This window comes from Balaenoptera musculus, chromosome 2 (genome assembly GCF_009873245.2).
Source record: "Balaenoptera musculus isolate JJ_BM4_2016_0621 chromosome 2, mBalMus1.pri.v3, whole genome shotgun sequence".
Lineage (NCBI taxonomy): Eukaryota > Metazoa > Chordata > Mammalia > Artiodactyla > Balaenopteridae > Balaenoptera > Balaenoptera musculus.
In genome coordinates this window covers 91,438,945-91,455,029 of record NC_045786.1, presented here as the reverse complement: position 1 = coordinate 91,455,029, position 16,085 = coordinate 91,438,945, and the positions used below count along the sequence as shown (strand labels likewise).

The 16,085-nt window shown below is 48.4% G+C and overlaps 1 protein-coding gene across 5 annotated transcripts in view; it reads right to left on the bottom strand.

Moving 5' to 3' along the window:
- Positions 1 to 8,272: 8,272 nt before the first annotated feature.
- The window catches only part of INO80 (INO80 complex ATPase subunit), a 129,772-nt gene continuing 121,959 nt past the window's right edge, over positions 8,273 to 16,085 (bottom strand). For 4 of the 5 annotated variants that reach the window (XM_036842975.1, XM_036842978.1, XM_036842979.1 and 1 more), the window contains 4 exons: positions 14,422 to 14,577; positions 13,958 to 14,117; positions 12,329 to 12,544; positions 8,273 to 9,869 (listed from right to left, as the gene is read on the bottom strand). In XM_036842975.1, coding sequence (XP_036698870.1) covers positions 9,652 to 9,869; positions 12,329 to 12,544; positions 13,958 to 14,117; positions 14,422 to 14,577 — 750 coding nt within the window. In that variant the 3' untranslated portion in view covers positions 8,273 to 9,651. The remainder of the gene's footprint in view (positions 9,870 to 12,328; positions 12,545 to 13,957; positions 14,118 to 14,421; positions 14,578 to 16,085) is intronic. The other variant, XM_036842977.1, reaches the window with a different exon arrangement.

Here is a 16,085-nt window from a genome sequence, read left to right as displayed (position 1 = left end):
AAAGCAATTTTATGTTGTTCAACCTAAAACTTTTCTTCTACATTTTTGGCCGCATCTTCTTTTTTTTCTTAACAACTTAATTGAAATATAATTCATGTACCATACAATTCACCTTTTAAAGTGTACAATTCAATGGCTTTTACTACATATTCACAGAGGTATGCAACTATCACCACAATCAATTTTATAACATTTTTATTAGTCCACAAAGAAACCTCACACCCTTTACTTATTACCCAATCCCCCAACCCTATGCAACCACTAATTTACTTTCTGTCTCTATAGATTTGCCCATTCTGGACATTTCATAATCATATAATACCTGGTCTTTTGGTGTTTGGGTTCTTTCACTTAACATAATGTTTCCAAGCTTCATCCTACTTGTAGCACAAATCAGTACTTCATTCCTTTCTATTGCTGAATAATATTCCATTGTATGGATATACCACATTTTATCTGTCCATTCATCAGTTGATGGACATTTGCATTGTTTCCGCCTTTTGACTCTTGTGAATACTGCTATGAAGATTCATGTCTAAGTTTTTTTGTAGACATATGTTTTCATTTCTCTTGGGTACACCTGGAAGTGGAATTGCTGGGTCGTATTGTTAGGGTTCTCCAGAGGTACAAAACCAATAGGAGATATAGATAGATAGATAGATAGGTAGAAGACAGATAGATAGATAGATAGATAGATAGATAGATAGATAGATATTTAGATAGAAATAAATTGGTTCATGTGACTATGGAGGCTGACAGGTCCCAAGGTCTGCAGACCTGCAGGATGAGTCTGCAAGCTGGAGAACCAGGAGAGCCAGTGGTGTAGTTTGGTCCAAAGGCTAGCAGGAAGAGCTGCTGTTTCAATTCCAGCTTGAAGGCAGGAGAAAGCCAGTGTTCCAGTTCGAAGGCAGTCAGGCAGGAGGACTTCTCTCTTACTGGAGGGAGCATCAGACATTTTATTCTATTCAGGTCTTCAATTGATTGGAGGAGGCCCACTAGCATTAGGGAGAGCGATCTGCTTTACTCAGTCTACTGACTTAAGTGTTAATCTGATCCAAAAAAACTCACGGAAACACCCAGAATAATGTTTGACCAAATGTCTGGATACTCTGTGGCCCACTTAAGTTGATACATAAAATTAACCATCACAGTAACAGTATACGTTTAACTTTTTCAGGGACTGCCAAACTGTTTTCCCAGGCACCTGCAGCATTTTACGTTACCACCAGCAACGAATGATTGCAATTTCTCCATATCCTCATTAACACTTACTATTACCGTTTTTTTAAAAAATAAATTTATTTATTCATTTATTTAATTTTTGGCTGCATTGGGTCTTCGCTGCTGCGTGCAGGCTTTCTCTAGTTGCTGAGAACGGGGGCTACTCTTCGTTGCGGTGCGCGGGCTTCATTGTGGTGGCTTCTCTTGTTGCGGAGCACGGGCTCTAGGTGCGTGGGCTTCAGTAGTTACTGCACATGGGCTTCAGTAGTTGTGGCTCACCGGCTCTAGAGCGCACGCTCAGTAGTTGTGGCACATGGGCTTAGTTGCTCCACGGCATGTGGGATCTTCCCGGACCAGGGCTCGAACCCGTGTCCCCTGCATTGGCAGGCAGATTCTTAACCACTGTGCCACCAGGGAAGCCCTATTACCATTTTTACTGTAGCCATCCTAGTGGGTGTGAAGGGCTTCAAGAAATAATATTGCAATTTCACTTTCTATAGAAAGAATATAAAGAAAATGTTGTATAGTCTTTTTAAAATAGCATATTTGATATAAATTTTTCATTACTGATAGTTTTAGAAAGTGCCCTATTGCCATCTCTGTAACTTCCTCAGAGAGGCCTGTTCAGGCTAGGTCTTGCTCACTGATCTCAGGAGGCATGGTCTCCCATGGCAGCTGGTCCAGCCAGCCAGGTCCTCACTGATCTGGTGATCCCACCATGCCAGTCTTTGGGGGTTTATTAGCGATGAAGCCTGGGCCATGGTGGGACAGTGTCTTGTTTAGATCGTTCTCCTTGGGGTCAACAATGGGGTCTGGTTGCTGGATGAGGGCCACCAAGGGCAAATTGTCACTGGAGGTAGAGGAACAGCCCCAGGACCACCTCTTCCAAGGCACAGAGGGGGTCCCCCAGACTGGAACAGTGTTCCATGCCATCCGGTGCAAAGGAGGCCTACAAAGTGAGGAGTCCTGAAGCTTAAACTACAGTGTTTCATAGTAAATCAGCCTTTCATTCCACCAGGAGTTGGTGCTAAAGCCTGTTTTTGTGTATCTTCCCCAACTCTAGCAATTGTTTTTTGTTTTGTTTTTTTTAAATTATTTGGCTGTGACGGGTCTTAGTTGCGGTATGCGGGATCTTTTGTTGTGGCGCATGGGCCTCTCTCTAGTTGTGGTGTGCAGGCTCCAGAGCACGCGGGCTCAGTAGTTGCAGCACACGGGTTGCCCCGTAGCATGTGGGATCTTAGTTCCCCCACCAGGGATCGAACCTGCATCCCCTGCATTGGAAGGTGTATTCTTAACGACTGGACCACCAGGGAAGTCCCTGGCAATTGTTATTTAAAAGCAAACTTCAGCCAGTCTGATAGGAAAAGCTTGGAATCTCATTGTTTTAGCTCTCATTTCTTTGATTATTAATGAGGGTAAACATTTCCCCATATGATTATTACCCATTTGCGTGTTTGTGTGCATTTTCTATGCATGTACACTGCCTAGCACACAGAAAGTGTTTATAAATAGACCTCAAATAAGTGGTTTTGCCCATTTTCCTTTGGGGCATTGTGTCCAAGACTAAGAGCTGTCCGTTCAAAATCTGTTCTCTTCTTCCTTAATTGTATGGCAGCCTCCTTTGCAGTTGGATGGGTCTTTGCATCTAGAGCTCTCTCTGATACAATGTGAGCCAAAGTACTGTGAGCCATTTAAGGGTCTAACTTTTAAGACAGCAGGGGCACCTCCTCTCCAGACTTTCCCCTTCCTATCAGATGTTTCTGCAAACCAGCACTAACCATGCAGATGAGAACAAAGCATGGAGATGGCAGAGAAACAGGATGAAAATAAACTGGGACCTTAAATGATTGTGTAGAATAAATTCAAATTCTTAAGGGAGACATATGTGGATTTACATCTTATTTGAGCAGTTGCATTTTGGAGTCTCTCTTACAGAGTGTGTGCTGCCCTAACCAATGTAAGCAGTGACATTATTTGATCAGAGGATTTATGGCCCAACCCATGGAGATCTGTGATTGGACAGTCCCTAGGGATGACCAGCCTGTCCCCATAAAGGTGAAGCACTGGGGAGTGGAGATCAGGAGATCAGGTTCAGTGACACTGGCCTTTGAGATCACACAGTTCGTTTTCCTTGCTCTCACTGAACCCTGATGATGGGCTACATTTGCTTACATTGCCTTCAGATTGCCTCCAGCTCTTCCTTGGCAGAACTGTTCCTAGGTACTTGAGTTAATCAACACACTTTTTGGTTTTTTAAAAAAGAGAGAGTAAAATAAAATCCATAAGCTTTAGTGAACTGGTTCAAACCAGAACACGCCTATCTAGAACACTGGGCTTACCCAGAACTCAGGTACTGGAGCCCAGCAGAGGCCAGAGGCATGCACTGAAGCTCAATCACTTTATTCCTAGGAGAGCCCGCAGTTCCTCCTTCGGAGTAGTTTTCTCTGGTTCAGAAGTTCTGAATCAGGATAAATGGTTTTCAAGCCCCCAAGAATTTGGAAAAGGTAAGTTAGAAGAGGGAGGTAAGTTAGATATCAGCACAAAAACACTAAGGGGACACAGGTCCTATTCAAAGCAGACTTGAGACGCATACAAGTGTAGCTGCCCGTGTGGTTTAGTATCAGGCACTCGGTAGTCATGGCGCAGGGGCCTGAGCACCAGATGCTCATGTGACCCAGGTTCTCAGGAAAGGTTAAGATATGTTCAGTAGGGTCTGTTTAAGCTGTGATATTCACAAAATCTCTTCAAAAGAGTCCTAACCAAGATAAATTCTGGTGCTTCAAAGGGTTAACTATCAGCTCTCTGACATAGCTATTCAGAAAGATTCTGCATGATAGAGTTCATGCTGCCCTTTCCAAATCCACGGGGCTGAGGACAAACTGAGACCACTGAAGCCGCGTGGCCCTTACAACCCACTGGATTCAACCCCTAACCCCCGACACCCCCCCACTGCCCTCCTCAGACATTCCTAGGCAAGTGACTTCAAGGGTGCAAGGCATGAAGCTGCCTGGGGTCTTCCAGGACCCGTCACCTGGGAAATGTGAAGGGAGTCCCTTCCCTCTTCCCTGGTAGCAGGAACAGCTGCAAGTAGGCCTGATTCAGGGTGGGGCTTGGGGTTATGTGGTGGTGATGGAGGGCATGAGATGTTCTGAGTGCCCCGGGCGTTCTCCCAGAGAGCGGCTCTCAGGACCATCAGCTGGGCTGGGGGAGCTTAGAAAACACCCCACCATCTCCTGCAACTGTGACCCTCTGTGCCCCTGCTTCCTTTCCCCTTCAGAGGCTGTGCAGCCTAGTCCACAGTCCAGGTCAGACCCAGAGAGGTCACCCCAGCCCTTGGTCTAGGCATTCATTCTTGGGCTTTGGGTCCCAGGACCTCAAAATCCCAAAGGGCAGGAGAGGAGAGAGGCATGGGCCCTGCAGGGGTGCTCACTAGAGCCCGTTCCCTGGCCTTTGGGGAGAAACTCTTACCTCTCTAAGAGAGAGCCTCTCACTCAGGAATCCTTGTTTCTCTTAACCAAGGTGCCAGGAACTGTAGACCAGGGACTCGGAGAACTGTGAAAAAGATCTTGAGCTTTGTAACTCCCTATGTCCAGTTCTGCTTTTACCTGGTGTCTTTGTTTTGATGAGCAAGAAAACCCTTAATATAAAAAAAAAAGCAAGACGCTCATTTGGCAGCAGTTAGGAGAGGACCAGGGGTACATCCCCCAGCAGCTTGCAGTAAACAGGGGAAACTGGAATGAGAGTGGATGGTGGCTGTTTTAAAGAGGAAGGGGAAGCCAGCTGAGTCTCAGGACCTGAAGCAAGGAAGAAATGGGAGCACAGGAAGAGTTCAGGGGCCTGGTGACAAGGGAGGCGCCCAGCTTCCTCAGGGACCCAGGAAGTGGGCCTCAGGCTTGTCCTCCCTCCTCTTACCCTTTCCTTCTACCTCCCCCTACACCCAGCCCTGGGGACTGTCACCAGGGATTGGCATCTCCGTAGTCCAGCCATGGCACTGTTTGCCCCAGACACTTCCAGGATGACAAAAGGGGTTGTTCCCACGAGGGCTGACATAGCTCAAGCTCCTGCCACCCCAGAGTCCTCAGGAGCCTCCATGCAGGGGCCTCCCCTCCAGGCAGATGCCTTTCTTAGCAGCACCATTTGCTACCATAGAGCGAGTACCTGGGCACACAGTTTTATGACAGCCAGAGGCCCTGCTTTCTCTAGAACAGAGCCTGCCCTCCCCTACGCCCTCCACACCCAAGTGGTTTGAAGGCACCATGAAGATGGCTGATTTGGGCAGCCAGCAGTGGCCACGGCTGCCTCCCAAACCGCACGGCTTCCCACACTCTGGCAGTCTCGGAGAAGCACGGGAGACCTGCCAAACTTCACCATGCCCCTGGAAAGGGCTTAGGAATCAGTTCAGAAAGCTGACTGGCCCTGAGGAGTCTGGTAGTCACGAGAAGGAGACACATGCAGCAGAGAAAATAGCGAGTCCGGGGATCGCAGACCCTCTAGCAATTAAAGAGGCTACAACTTGGTGGAGGCTACACAGGACAGAGGGGCAGCAGCAGATCAGAGATCTTCTCTCATACCTAACATGTTAACAGAGGTCTACCCAGGGGAAAAAGGCGATGGAGAAAATCATGAATTGATAGGTTTAAAATGAAAAAAGTGAGAAAACATGTATGGGACCTAATTTTCCTGGAAATGTTAGTTTTTCATTTTCTTTCATCAGGTGGATTGAGTCGCCTAAAAAATCAAGTTGTATTTCCTGCACAGAGCTTCCTGGCTGGAGTGGGGGCATACAAGAAGAGCTCAGAGTTTATGCTGACTGACATGGCTGGAGGGTGCCCAAGGCCTTGTTATGCCAGGTGTGGTCCAAGGCGAAGCAGCCACCACCTGAGGTGTGTTTGTTAGAGGTTCAGTTTCAGGTCTCACCCTAGACCTTCTGAAATTCAACCTGCATTTTAAGAAGATCCGAGGTGATTCATATGTGTACTAAAGTTTGATAAGCATTACTTAAGGGGATGATTCAGAAGTTTCAAAAAAAAAAATTTAACTTAAACTTAGTTTAACTCCACACAAAATCTTTAGCTCGCAGTAAAAGCAGAGCTGCTCTGTTTAATTTGGGTGGCCCATATCCCTTTTTGTTTATCACTCACAACAGCCCTTGAGGCACATCTGGGGATCTCTAAAACTCCAGGTCCAGGGGGTCTCCAGAGACTCCTGAGTGCTTCAACAAAGCCCTAGGCATGGAAACTGTGATAGTAAGCCCAGTGCAGACTCCACATTTCCAGGGCTCCTCATGGGGCAGCCCACAATCTTAAAATCTACTTACCTAGGGCCCCAGAGCTGGTTCATGTGGCAAGGGAAACCTGGTCGAAAAGATGGCCTCACTGTGATCCAGTGAGATCTGCACTGGAGGACTGGACCTCCAGGCTCCCTGAGGGACGCTCCTTTTAGCAGGCAGGAGCCCTCCCCAGTCTTTTTCTACGTTAAGGGACTGGCTCTTTGGGTTCATAGGTGAAAGCTGTCCATCTCCCACATGAGAGCCGCAGTCTTCAGAGAGTGGACAGACTAGCATGAGTCATAACTTGGGGACAGGACTCAAGCTGTTAATGAGTTTGAAGCTTTCGCTTTTAAGATTCAAGCCCCATCTATGAACCCTCAGGTAAGGGAGGGACAGGTGAGGAGGAACATTAAGGCTGCGAGCACCCCTCAATATGAAATGTTAGCTGTGTTTCTTCAGGGACTGGATTGAAAATGGGTAAAAGGGGGGTATGGTACCATGTCTGGGGACACAGAAGACTGGAGAGCTCTGATCCAAGACTTACATGCTTTTCAGGAGAGGATACTAGCCTATCCGCATCCGGGTGAAGCTACACGAGGATCTGAGTTGTCAGGTCCCTACAGAGGCGACCACTGCTGACCTTGACAAGGTTCTAGAGTCTTGTCACTGGGGGGGGGGGGGGGGGGGGGGCAAGCTGGGTAATGAGAAGTGGAGAGGATCCATCCTAGTGGGCTTGTTGACCAGGAGCCACAGTGGTGACAACAGGGCATGGCTAATTGGGAAACTGACACTGGTTTGCTCTGTGTGAGGCCTTGGTCAAGTTTACCAGCAAGAAAAACAAGACCCAGCATCTATGACAGTGCTACTTAAGATCAACAAAATGAAGACAAGGCTTACCCTTGTGACGGGGTGAGCAGCAGCTTCTAAGGAGCCAGCCCACCCCGATCAAGGGTGTGCAGGGTAAGCCAAGGCTTGGGAGGCCACACAGCCAGCACATTCGGAACAGCACGAGCCCTGCTCAAAGGTGACACAAGAGCATATATGAGTGTTTTAACTCAATCAGAGAAACACTGCCAGTGCAGGCTGGGAACTCATTCTTTTTCCAACTGATCAGAGAGCTAAGTTTTCAAAGCCTGGATGTCTTTGGAATCCCTAGTAACATATTTCACTGTTTTCCTTCATGATTCTTACAAGTACAGCTAACTTTGATAACACTGAGTTCGTTTCACAGTTCCTTAGTATTTCTGCTGGCTTAACTGATTGACAGTGGGTACTGGAACTGCAAACGGGGTAGGTTTCTGGGGTTTATATGCACACATTTGTAGACATATCACAGTTTTAGAAATTGGGGCAATACAGTTTCTATTAGTTGGGGATTTTATATATTACACACTGCCAGGATAATCTCTCACTTGTGGTATTTGGGGAAAGAATCCGTCAGTGTTAAGATTACCACTATGTAACTGCCTAATGGTGGACCAGGTCAAGCTGCCTACGCCTAAGTCCTGGAGGCAAGGTCTGGAGTCATAAGGAGCCCACACCCTGAAGGCCGAGGCCCTGGCCCGCCAGGAGCTTGGTTAAGCCTCCTCTCTGACGGCTGGAGGCGAATTCCTATGCCCAATTAACGCCCACAGGGCACTCCTCGTCACACTGACCACGTGTCCTGACCACAAGAACGATGACAATGTTGGGGCTCTGCTTCCCCTTCATCCTGCCACACTCCCCCAAGAGCCTTACAATGCCCCCAAGGAGAGGCGGCTGCAAAGACCACAGACACCTCAATTTACATAAAATTATCTCACTCCATTTTATTTAAGATTTTTTTTCTCCAGTTAGTAAAAGGAAGATGTGTCTCTCTTTATACATATGTACAAGTTCAGTTATAAAAATAGACAGCACATTCAAAGAGAAAAAAGGCTTGGCATTTTTCTGATTCCCTCTAAATAGCATCTGTACACAGGAGTCTGGGTTTGGGCAGGGGAATCTTAATGATTTAAATTAAATGATTCCCCTACCACTCCTACTCCAAAAAAAAAGTTTTAAAAATCAATCTATCTAAACTCAATTCCGCGATTTTCAGGTGTGCAAATTAGAGGCTGGCCCGCCCAGAAGCACCTGCTCCACCAGGGACATCAGGCTGGGGGCAAGCAGAAACACCACCAGTGCCAACACCACCCCTTTGCCTCTCCTGGAGGGAAGCAAGCTCAGGCTGGTGGGGTCGGGCTGGGAGGGTGGGTGCTGAGCCTGCCCTCTCTCCATCCTCTCCAGCTCACTCCGCCATCCCTTCCTTTCTCAGTGCAATACAGACAGTGCATACAGCCAAGCAGGGGGCTGAAGGGCAAGGGTGGGGAGACTGTGCATTCAGGAAGGGCAAGGGGAGCCTGCAAGAGGGGCAGTGAGGATGTCCTGCTGATTGAGGTGGCTCCTGGTCTGTTTACTGGCTTCTGGGAGTCCCGGAGTGGGAGCTGCTGCTACTGTTGCTGGTGGGACCTGAAGGTTCTCTGGTGCGAACCGTGCAGGACAGGGGAGGAAATGCTGGGAAAACAACTGCCTCCAGGCATGCTTCCTCTAGCCTTCTGTCATCCTCACAGACCACTACCTTCTTTTGCGTTCGCTGCTCTCCTCAACCGTGACACTCTGGCAAATGGGGTTTGGAGACTTGGGGAGTTGCCCACGACTGAGGACGTTGCATACATGATTTCCTCCCTTCCTAGCCCCACAGGAAATCACAGCCCTAAGAGAAGTCTCCACTGTGGAAGGCTCTTCACAGCACTTGTAGAGCCTTTGCAAGGGACATGGCCAGAGCCGAAGAGTGGAATGGGGATGGAGACTGTGTGCCTGAGCATCTAAACAGGGTCTCTGTCAGGCCCTTCCCCAGTATGAGGTTTAAGACTTGCCTATAAATTCCTTTGAGATGCTGTGGGCCTGATCCCCGTCCTTGGGCCTTCTTCCTACAGGCAACCCCAGAGCATTCCTCTTGGGACACAGGTGATCAAAGTGCTCACGCCAACCACCTGCCTGTCTTTCCCTTGCTGCAGCTGGTCATCGCTGCCCTCTGGCTTGGGATGAAAGATGCTGCACTGGGCAAGCCATCCAAAGGCCATCTGCAGGCCAGGACTCTAGCCCCCGGTTTGGTTGAAGGAAGCTGGAGGGCCAGGTGGTTACCGTCCTCCAGAGGGGTTGGTGCCTTTGCCCTGTTTCCGGACCAGGGAGTCTGGGGCTAGGCTGCTGGTCAAGTGGAGGCTCTTGGGAGTCCCAGGAACACTATTTCCTTTGCTCAAAGGGGAGCTCAAGGGAGAAGAGGCGCTTGAAGGTCCAAAGTCAGCAAGGCCAGCAGGCCGAACAAGGGACGTCTGCAGAGGACTGCTGGCGGAGATTCCTGTGGGGAGGGAAAGAGAGGCAAAACGAGCATAAGCACCAGTGCTGTCCGAGTGCCTCAGTGCCTAACCTCGGTTGCTGGAGTCTGGTCTGGAGATGAGGTCGTGGGGAACCCCCTCCCTGCCACTCTTCTTAGCGTATTTGCTTGCTCTTCCTGTCAACTGTTTTTTCAGTAAGAGAAAAATGATACCTACCCAGCTCTCTCCACATTACCGCATCAAGAGGGAGTAAGATTGTCACCTTGGCACTCAAGAGCAGAGCACACATCATACAACATGGGAAAGCCAAGGCTGCAGGATGAGCTGTAACTTACAGGCACTAATGTATTTTCTTACACATTCCTTCTTCCTTTTTAGGACACCACTTGTGATTAGTTGCTTCCCTCTTTATTTTTTTAAAAATTTATTTATTTATTTATTTTTAAATTTTTGGCTGTGTTGGGTCTTCGTTGCTGTGTGCCAGCTTTCTCTAGTTGCGGCGAGCTGGGGCTACTCTTTGTTGCGGTGCGCGGGCTTCTCACTGTGGTGGCTTCTCTTGTTGCGGAGCACGGGCTCTAGCCGCGAGGGCTTCAGTAGTTGTGGCACGTGGGCTAGGTAGTTGTGGCTCACAGGCTCTAGAGCGCAGGCTCGGTAGTTGTGGCTCACGGGCTTAGCTGCTCCGCGGCATGTGGGATCTTCCCGGACCAGGGCTCGAACCCATGTCCCCTGCATTGGCAGGCGGATTCTTAACCACTGCGCCACCAAGGAAGTCCCAGCTGCTTCCTTCTTAATTTCAGAAGATGTCCTCTACTCCCCAGTCTGGCCAGAGGACACAAGGCTGCCCACTCTATCCTGTGTCTACACTCATGCAGTTCTCCTTGTGTTGGACGCAGCTACCCCTGCTCTCCAAGCCCTGCCACTTTAAGGACCTGGTTCAAATCTCCCATCTCCAGTGATGGCTTCCTGGGCAACAACTCTTTTGAACATTCCTACGAATGAACTCTACGTGCTCAGCAGGCAGACTCGTGTCTCCTCTCATCCACAGTGGAGCTGTGGGTGATGTCCAGATCAGTCCTTTCCCTTGTTTTCTGTTCCCAGTCACCAAGCACTGTCAATTTTTCTTGTGACACTCTACCCCCTGTTGCCTCCGGGAGAAAGCCTGATGAGGGTCATGCTTTGCCCCATCCGTGGGTGAAATCCTGCCATGGCAGCCTTGACCACTGCCGTGACTGTTGTTTTCCAAGGGTGTGATGAGCTGGCAAGAGGTTAAGAAACACTGGGGTAGGCTATCATACTTCATATTTGTTGAATGAACAGATAAATGAAGGCCGCTATCCCTGCAGGAGGAGAAAGGGGAGGTAGCCTAACGCTTACTGAGAACTTTCTATCCAACAATGCCCGTACTTGCTGCAGCAACCCTAAATCCTAAGCCCGCGTTTCCAATGGGGAGAGAGGTCTGTGCACGGTGAGGGTGCCCTTCTCACCGCTCTCAGATGTCCTACATTCCACCGCTACCATTATCCTCCACAGCTCATGGTCACAATAGCTACTTCCCTTCTCAAACTTCCCAGAGCCCCTGGTCACACACCGGGTAAGCTCTCGCCCAGCAGGTCTTTCCAACCCTGACTCCCGCAGCTCCTCTTCAGCACAGCCTGACTGACCTGCTCGGTGACCCCCAACATGCCTTGGTCACGGTAAACTCTCTGTCGCCAGTTTAAATCCTTCACCATCCTTCTCTTTCCTTCTGAATTAGCCTGGCAACTTTGTCATCAAATCCACGGTTCCTCCTTCTTCTGATCTACAACCAGAATTAAGGCCTTCCCTCTCCCTTCATTCAGTACACACATACTGCCTTGTATTGCTGTTAAACAAATTCCATGCCCAACTTCCCCTTCTCATTTTCTTTATACACTCAGGCAAGGGGTTCATGTGTTATACTCCTATGCACACAGCAGGTGGTGTTTTTTTTGTTTTGTTTTGGTTTTGGTTTTTTTTGGCGCCACGCGGCTTGCGGGATCTTAGTTCCCTGACTAGGGATTGAACCTGGGCCCTCGGCAGTGAGAGCACAGAGTCCTAACCACTGGACCACCAGGGAATTCCCTACAGCAGGTGTTTAACCCTAAGGTGATGGAGCACAAGGCTGGGTAAAAGTTAACTATGCTAGCCTTGACTACTGAAATGTAATTATTAAAATGTGGGTCCGGGGGAAAAAAATCAGTTCTCAAAGCAGGAGAAATTCTGTTTAAAATTCAGCTTTCTCTGTTTTCACAGTTCCTTCCACTTTGAAGGCAGTACTGTGCTAAGTCACAAGGGCAAGGAGAGAGTCAGGACCACTCAATGCTGAGGCAGAATCCAACATCGGCTTGGGAAGGAGCTTTGGGCCTGGGGGTGTCCTACTTGCTCTACCTGGCGGAATGCTCAATAGACCCTCCAGACTGTCCCCGACCAGAATGGAGCCCGCAGTCCCCTGGGGCCTCCGCACCTTTAGACACGTTGTACCCGTATGCAGCATAGGCAGCTGCAGAGGCCGCGGCAGCCCCTGCTTTGGCTCCTGCCATTGCAGCAGCACTGCCTGCGGTGGACTTTCGGCTCCGGCCCTTCCCTGCTCCTTTGGCTGTGCTTCCTGAACCTTTGGGGCGGCCTCGGCTTCGGGCTGAATGACCACGTCCTGCGGCTGGCATTTCCTGAATGGAAATTCCTGTGGGAACAAATGGGCCAAGAGGGAAAAAAGTTAATTTCTTCACATGTTAACAGAATCTTCTCCTGGACAGGGAAGATGGCTTTCAGGGTGTTTGTTTCAGGACTCCCAGGGAGGTCTACGCCTCAATTTAATGGCTGGGACACAGCGTCACACAGCGTTAGTAAGAACTGTAAATAGCTACAACAGCCTGACACCTCAAGCTGCTTTTCATTCTCTAAGAGTGGTGCCATTACTCCTCAATTTCTTCTTTCAACTAGATCATTACTAAATGAACTCCAGAGACGTGCACCTGTGATTCACCTGCACACTCCAATGTTTTCCTGCCTCGGAGAATCAACTTTTACTCCCAAGTTTTTTTTGTTTTTTGTTTGTTTTTTTAAAAAAATTAATTAATTAGTTAATGTTTTATTTTTGGCTGTGTTGGGTCTTCGTCGCTGCGCGCGGGCTTTCTCTAGTTGCGGCGAGCAGGGACTACTCTTCGTTGCGGTGCGCGGGCTACTCAGTACGGTGGCTTCTCTCATTGCGGAGCACAGGCTCTAGGCCACACAGGCTTCAGTAGCTGCTGCACACCGGCTCAGTAGTTGTGGCTCGCAGGCTCCAGAACGCAGGCTCAGTAGTTGTGGCTCACGGGCCTAGTTGCTCCGCGGCATACGGGATCTTCCCGGACCAGGGCTCGAACCCGTGTCCCTGCATTGGCAGGCGGCTTCTTTTTTTTTTTTTTTTTTTATAAATCTATTTATTCATTTATTTTTGGCTGTGTTGGATCTTCATTGCTGCATGCGGGTTTTCTCTGGTTGCGTCGAGCGGGGGCTACTCTTTTGTTGTGTTGCGTGGACTTCTCATTGCTGTGGCTTCTTGTTGTGGAGCACGGGCTCTAGGCATGCGGGCTTCAGTAGTTGTGGCACGCAGGCTCTAGAGCGCAGGCTCAGTTGTTGTGGCGCACGGGCTTAGTTGCTCCGCGGCATGTGGGATCTTCCCGGACCAGGGCTCAAACCCGCGTCCCCTGCATTGGCAGGCGGATTCTTAACCACTGCACCACCAGGGAAGTCCCTACTCCCAAGTTTTAAACTTAGAGGTCCTCAAGAAATAGCAGCAACACTGGGCCCCACAGAACAAAGTGAGGAAAGGCCTAGAAAAGCTAACTATAATTAAAAACTGGCAAAAATAAGGGTGAAATAGGAAAGACAGGAATGGCTAGAAAACAAAGACGTTTGTAATCTTTATGAAGTTCTTATTTTGCATTCCCTAAACCTTCTCATTCTCCCTTTCACTTGAATCGGCTAATGAAAGAATGAGGCTACAAATTCTTTTTGCTCTACTCCACTCTTCTTTAAAGAAAGTAGAAAACGGCATTATCCTAGAAGGAATCAGGACCTCACCCAAGCTGTATGGGACAGCAGCATCACTTACCGTTCACAGTGTCCGACACGGAGCCCGTTATGGAAGCAGGAGAGTTGGTGGCTCGAGACTGAGGGGCTGAGGAGGCTGGGTCATCCACAATGACCAGCATGTCACTGCTGCTCTCGTCGGGGGGAATAGAGCCGGTGTGCAGCTCACTGCTGATGGAGATCTAGAGGCAAAAGGGTCATGATCACCCCCCCTCCTAGCGCCCGCAGCCCACGGCCCTCGTGCCTACATCAGGATGTGCTTCTCGGGTCTCACCACCATTTGCCTCTCCTGCCTGGCTTCACTCCTGAGAGTTAGACCCCCTGCTTTGGCTCCAAAGAAGGCAGCCTGTCCTCACTTGCTTTTCTTCCCATGGATTCCATATGTAACCCCTTCTACAAGGCAGGAGAACTCCTGGAAAAGCAAAGGCTACCAGGTCAGGACACAGTCCCCACTGCTGTGATGAAGGCATCTAAAAGGAGCCTCACCTCACTGAAAGGGCTGGGCATGGCTGAGTCCACACTAATGAAGGAGTCATCCCCGTCTGCAGAGAGGTTGGAGTTATCAGCCGAAGGAACAAATGGGATCACTAGGTTCACACCCTCCTTTCTCCTTTTCCCATCCAATTCATCTTCCTTTTTCTTCTGGGAACACACAAATCAAGAAATATGGAAAAAGGATGAGGACAGGCACCAAGAGAAAAGTGGGGCTGGAGGAGAAAGTGATGACAGAAATTTGACTCTTTGTAAACTTCTAAGTTTCATTTTATTCAATTAGCATATTATTAAAGGAAGAAAAAATCCTAAGGAAGGAGGAAAGGAATGGCTTAGTAAGAGTTTATGCATATTCTGGCACAATAATACAGAGTTGAAAGGCCAGTCACACTGAACTGGAGCTGTGCCAAACCTAATCCTCACAGGGCGGGGTGCACGGTCAGCTTCCAGCACGGCCAAGCTGCAGCACTTCTCAGGGGCGGAATTGATGCAGCCCCACAAGAGGGAGGGCCCGTGCTCTTAGTATATTTTCCGCACATCTGTTTTCACTCTGCCTTCTTTTTAAATATGTATAAGGGGAATGAAGGTTCTTATTACACACAAGGAATACTGAGGTGGCTTTTCATTATTTCCTCAATTTACGCTTAAGGATTGAGTGACTAAGCTACACTAAACAGTTCTAGAGCCAAGTTCAGTAGGGCTTTGTCACAGATGAGAGATGTGGAAGCACAGAAAGTGCTTAGAAAATTCTGGGGATCACACCCATCCACCGCACCTAACGGCATTTGTATCTAGACCTATATCAGGGTTAATAGGGTATGTCTTTGTGTAGTTTATATTATCACTGGGTATTTATCTGAAACTTCTTATTCAGAGTAGCGATGGCACCTGATGCAAACTCAGTAAACCCTACAATGTCCTGTTGAAGAAAACCACCCTTTCTTCTTTGATATTGTTTCTGAATAGTAGTAAGCAGTGGGTTAGAGATTTGAAAGTGGAGTCATAAAAGAGAACCTGAGAACATCGGTAGAAATAGCAGCCCAGACTATGAAGAACGTGAGCCTTCATTCCTGAGATTTTTTTCAACTCTGTAAATATAGTGAGTACCAAGGGCATCCTTCAGGCTAGAAATAGTTCTGCTTAGCAGGAGGTACAATTGAGGGTGTGGATTGAACTGGTGTGTGTATCAGAAGATGAACATATAATATAGACAGGCTCCTAGGCTGCTGACCATCAGGGCCATACAGACAAAGGGACACGAGGCCCTATACAAGCTTGCATAAGGGGAAGAAGTGGACCTCCACTTAAAACACAACCGGCTTTAACATGTGACTAGACAACATGCTTCAGACAAACCAAACAGTCCAGGGAAATGATACATGGACAAATGTCTGACTTGAGGGCCCAGAGCTATGGCAATGTCTGAAGTTCAGCACAACACAAAGGTAAGCCAAACCCACCAGAAGAAATTAGGAGTCACTTTCTGGAAGGTAATAAAATGGTTTCAAACCAACAGCCTTTATTTATTTATTTTTAAATTAATTAACTAATTATTTATTTGTTCAAACCAACAGTCTTTAGGCATGGTTAAGTCTGGGAACCTAGTCAGAACTAATGGGCTGACTCCTGAAACAAGAGTAAGTCCTGAAGACCTCATT